Here is a 5,630-nt window from a genome sequence, read left to right as displayed (position 1 = left end):
GTGTGGGTTTCCTCTCACAGTTTAAAGATGTGCAGGTGAATTGGCCATGCTAAATTCCCTGTAGCGTTCAGGGATGTGTAGGTTAAGTGCATGAGTCAGGGGTGAATGTAGGGTAGGAGAATGGGTCTGGATTAGTCACTTGTCGGGGGGTTGGTGTAGATTTGTTGGGCTGAAGGACCTGTTTCCACACTGTAGGAACTCTAACAACTAGATCAACCAATGGTCTAAACAAAAGCTGTCCGAAAATCACTCTATTAGCTCCTTCTCCAGGATAAGTAATGTCAAGTCGATACAAAGTTCGTGAGAAGATTTGTAGTTCGGGTGCTCGTTGTTGTGGTGCTCTGTTTGCCAAGCTGGGGATTTGTGTTGCAGACGTTTCGTCCCTTGTCTAGGTGACATCCTCAGTGCTTGGGACCCTCCTGTGAAGCACTTCTTCTCTGGCATTTATAGTGGTTTGTCTCTGCCGCTTCCGGTTGTCAGTTCCAGCTGTCCGTTGCAGTGGTCGGTATATTGGGTCCAGGTCGATGTGCTTATTGATTGAATCTGTGGATGAGTGCCATGCCTCTAGGAATTCCCTGGTTGTTCTCTGTTTGGCTTGTCCTATAATAGTAGTGTTGTTCCAGTTGAACTCATGTTGCTTGTCATCTGCATGTGTGGCTCCTAAGGATAACTGGTCGTGTTGTTTCGTGGCTAGTTGGTGAACACCAGCTCAGCAAACAGAACCACAACATCAAATTGATACATTCAATTCCCAAAAAGAAATGAGTAATGAAGACCCTTCTTACGAGTTTATACATTTTATTCAGAAATCTCAGCACACAAGATGATAGTCCAACAGGTTTATTTAAAGTCACAAGTTTTCTGAGCCCTGCTCCGTAGTCACATAAAGTGAGTTAGACTGTAATCTGGCGTCGTCTGACTTTTGACTTAGTCCAACATTGACACCTGCACATCATATTTTTATGGCTATTCAATATTGTAAACTGCTCTCTCCACGATTTATTTCCTTTGCTATTGATGAGAATTCTGAAGCCGACCCACGACAAAGGCTCCCGCCCCTTTACACAGAGTTGCGCACGTCACGACATCGCCCCGCCCTTACACAGTTTGACCACGCCCACTGGCCCAAGGCCCCGCCCACTGGACCACGGCCCCGCCCACACCCCGATGGCCGGCGAACTGCTCGCGCATGCGTCGTGAGGCACGGCGACCGCTTTGGAGGAGGCAGCTGCAGCGGCCGCGGTTGGTCTCAGGGCTCCGGCTCTCCGCCACCCAGGCCTAGCGGCGGGCCGGCCTCCGCTGGGTCTGGCTGGGCCTAACCACCCAGAGCCCCGGCCACCGTCGCTGCCGGATGTCGGTGTGTTCGAATCAGAAGGACCTCTTTGTTTGAATGGGAAGGATGGAATCGGAGGATCAGTGGTGGAAGGGGCAACTGGCGAGCGACATCCACCAGGCGCTCAGAGCCAAGGTGAGGGGCCGGGAGACAGGAGAGGGCCACGGCCCGGGAGGGGAGAGGGAGCGTCGCTGCCCCTCAGATAGCGGGACAGGGCTCAGGGCTGCCAACTGAAACGGCTCTCACCTGTCCCGGGCCCGGGCCCGTCCCCACACTCGCCTCCACAATGACCGAGATGAGACCAGCCGCAGGGGGCACCCCCCCAGAGACACCTTCAACACCCACTCACCCAGACACAATCATCACTCAACCCCTCCCACCGGCGGCTGTCACCCCCCCACCCCTCCCACCGGCGGCTGTCACCCACCCCCCCACCCCTCCCACCGGCGGCTGTCACCCACCCCCCCACCCCTCCCACCGGCGGCTGTCACCCACCCCCCCACCCCTCCCACCGGCGGCTGTCACCCACCCCTCCCACCGGCGGCTGTCACCCACCCACCCACCCACCCACCCCTCCCACCGGCGGCTGTCACCCACCCACCCACCCACCCACCCCTCCCACCGGCGGCTGTCACCCACCCACCCACCCACCCACCCCTCCCACCGGCGGCTGTCACCCACCCACCCACCCACCCACCCCTCCCACCGGCGGCTGTCACCCACCCACCCACCCACCCACCCCTCCCACCGGCGGCTGTCACCCACCCACCCACCCACCCACCCCTCCCACCGGCGGCTGTCACCCACCCACCCACCCACCCACCCCTCCCACCGGCGGCTGTCACCCACCCACCCACCCACCCACCCCTCCCACCGGCGGCTGTCACCCACCCACCCACCCACCCCTCCCACCGGCGGCTGTCACCCACCCACCCACCCACCCCTCCCACCGGCGGCTGTCACCCACCCACCCACCCACCCCTCCCACCGGCGGCTGTCACCCACCCACCCACCCACCCCTCCCACCGGCGGCTGTCACCCACCCACCCCTCCCACCGGCGGCTGTCACCCACCCACCCCTCCCACCGGCGGCTGTCACCCACCCACCCCTCCCACCGGCGGCTGTCACCCACCCACCCACCCACCCCTCCCACCGGCGGCTGTCACCCACCCACCCCTCCCACCGGCGGCTGTCACCCACCCACCCACCCACCCCTCCCACCGGCGGCTGTCACCCACCCACCCACCCACCCCTCCCACCGGCGGCTGTCACCCACCCACCCACCCACCCCTCCCACCGGCGGCTGTCACCCACCCACCCACCCACCCCTCCCACCGGCGGCTGTCACCCACCCACCCACCCCACCGGCGGCTGTCACCCACCCACCCACCCACCCCTCCCACCGGCGGCTGTCACCCACCCACCCACCCCTCCCACCGGCGGCTGTCACCCACCGGCGGCTGTCACCCACCCACCCACCCCTCCCACCGGCGGCTGTCACCCACCCACCCACCCCTCCCACCGGCGGCTGTCACCCACCCACCCACCCACCCCTCCCACCGGCGGCTGTCACCCACCCACCCACCCCTCCCACCGGCGGCTGTCACCCACCCACCCCTCCCACCGGCGGCTGTCACCCACCCACCCCTCCCACCGGCGGCTGTCACCCACCCACCCACCCCTCCCACCGGCGGCTGTCACCCACCCACCCACCCACCCACCCCTCCCACCGGCGGCTGTCACCCACCCACCCACCCACCCACCCCTCCCACCGGCGGCTGTCACCCACCCACCCCACCGGCGGCTGTCACCCACCCACCCACCCACCCACCCCTCCCACCGGCGGCTGTCACCCACCCACCCCTCCCACCGGCGGCTGTCACCCACCCACCCACCCCCCCCTCCCACCGGCGGCTGTCACCCACCCACCCCTCCCACCGGCGGCTGTCACCCACCCACCCCACCCACCGGCGGCTGTCACCCACCCACCCACCGACCCCTCCCACCGGCGGCTGTCACCCACCCCCCCCACCCACCGGCGGCTGTCACCCACCCCCCCACCCACCCCTCCCACCGGCGGCTGTCACCCACCCACCCACCCCTCCCACCGGCGGCTGTCACCCACCCCTCCCACCGGCGGCTGTCACCCACCCCTCCCACCGGCGGCTGTCACCCACCCACCCACCCCTCCCACCGGCGGCTGTCACCCACCCACCCACCCACCCCTCCCACCGGCGGCTGTCACCCACCCACCCACCCACCCCTCCCACCGGCGGCTGTCACCCACCCACCCACCCACCCCTCCCACCGGCGGCTGTCACCCACCCACCCACCCACCCCTCCCACCGGCGGCTGTCACCCACCCACCCACCCACCCCTCCCACCGGCGGCTGTCACCCACCCACCCACCCACCCCTCCCACCGGCGGCTGTCACCCACCCACCCACCCACCCACCCCTCCCACCGGCGGCTGTCACCCACCCACCCCTCCCACCGGCGGCTGTCACCCACCCACCCACCCCTCCCACCGGCGGCTGTCACCCACCCACCCACCCCTCCCACCGGCGGCTGTCACCCACCCACCCACCCACCCCTCCCACCGGCGGCTGTCACCCACCCACCCACCCACCCCTCCCACCGGCGGCTGTCACCCACCCACCCACACACCCCTCCCACCGGCGGCTGTCACCCACCCACCCACCCACCCCTCCCACCGGCGGCTGTCACCCACCCACCCACCCACCCCTCCCACCGGCGGCTGTCACCCACCCACCCACCCCCCCACCGGCGGCTGTCACCCACCCACCCACCCACCCACCCCTCCCACCGGCGGCTGTCACCCACCCACCCCCACCCTCCCACCGGCGGCTGTCACCCACCCACCCACCCACCCACCCCTCCCACCGGCGGCTGTCACCCACCCACCCCTCCCACCGGCGGCTGTCACCCACCCACCCACCCACCCCTCCCACCGGCGGCTGTCACCCACCCACCCCACCCACCCCTCCCACCGGCGGCTGTCACCCACCCACCCCTCCCACCGGCGGCTGTCACCCACCCACCCACCGACCCCTCCCACCGGCGGCTGTCACCCACCCACCCCTCCCACCGGCGGCTGTCACCCACCCCCCCACCCACCCCTCCCACCGGCGGCTGTCACCCACCCCCCCCACCCACCCCACCGGCGGCTGTCACCCACCCCCCCCCCACCCCTCCCACCGGCGGCTGTCACCCACCCCTCCCACCGGCGGCTGTCGCCCACCCCCCCACCCACCCCTCCCACCGGCGGCTGTCACCCACCCACCCCCCCACCCACCCCTCCCACCGGCGGCTGTCACCCACCCACCCCCCCACCCACCCCTCCCACCGGCGGCTGTCACCCACCCACCCCTCCCACCGGCGGCTGTCACCCACCCCTCCACCCCTCCCACCGGCGGCTGTCACCCACCCACCCCTCCCACCGGCGGCTGTCACCCACCCACCCACCCCCCCCACCGGCGGCTGTCACCCACCCACCCACCCCTCCCACCGGCGGCTGTCACCCACCCACCCACCCCTCCCACCGGCGGCTGTCACCCACCCACCCACCCCTCCCACCGGCAGCTGTCACCCACCCCTCCCACCGGCGGCTGTCACCCACCCACCCCACCCACCCCTCCCACCGGCGGCTGTCACCCACCCCTCCACCCCTCCCACCGGCGGCTGTCACCCACCCACCCACCCCCACCCACCCCTCCCACCGGCGGCTGTCACCCACCCACCCACCCCTCCCACCGGCGGCTGACACCCACCCACCCACCCACCCAGCCCTCCCACCGGCGGCTGTCACCCACCCACCCACCCCCCCACCCCTCCCACCGGCGGCTGTCACCCACCCACCCACCCCCCCACCCCTCCCACCGGCGGCTGTCACCCACCCACCCCTCCCACCGGCGGCTGTCAACCACCCACCCACCCACCCACCCCTCCCACCGGCGGCTGTCAACCACCCACCCACGCACCCACCCCTCCCACCGGCGGCTGTCAACCACCCACCCCACCCACCCACCCCCCTTCCCACCGGCGGCTGTCACCCACCCACCCACCCCTCCCACCGGCGGCTGTCACCCACCCACCCCTCCCACCGGCGGCTGTCACCCACCCACCCACCCACCCACCCCTCCCACCAGCGGCTGTCACCCACCCCTCCCACCAGCGGCTGTCACCCACCCCTCCCACCGGCGGCTGTCACCCACCCACCCACCCCCCCACACCCCCCCACCGGCGGCTGTCACCCACCCCCACCCACCCACCCAC

The 5,630-nt window shown here is 69.6% G+C and overlaps 1 protein-coding gene across 1 annotated transcript in view; it reads left to right on the top strand.

Annotated features, from left to right (window-relative positions):
* The first annotated feature begins 1,224 nt into the window (after positions 1 to 1,224).
* The window catches only part of ccnjl (cyclin J-like), a 74,721-nt gene continuing 70,315 nt past the window's right edge, over positions 1,225 to 5,630 (top strand). The window contains exon 1 of the mRNA XM_060836739.1: positions 1,225 to 1,468. Within this exon, the coding sequence (XP_060692722.1) occupies positions 1,391 to 1,468 (78 nt within the window). The 5' untranslated portion in view covers positions 1,225 to 1,390. The remainder of the gene's footprint in view (positions 1,469 to 5,630) is intronic.

This window comes from Hemiscyllium ocellatum, chromosome 16 (genome assembly GCF_020745735.1).
Source record: "Hemiscyllium ocellatum isolate sHemOce1 chromosome 16, sHemOce1.pat.X.cur, whole genome shotgun sequence".
NCBI lineage: Eukaryota > Metazoa > Chordata > Chondrichthyes > Orectolobiformes > Hemiscylliidae > Hemiscyllium > Hemiscyllium ocellatum.
Note: the sequence above shows the minus strand (reverse complement) of the source record. Positions and strands in the feature narration are given on the sequence as shown.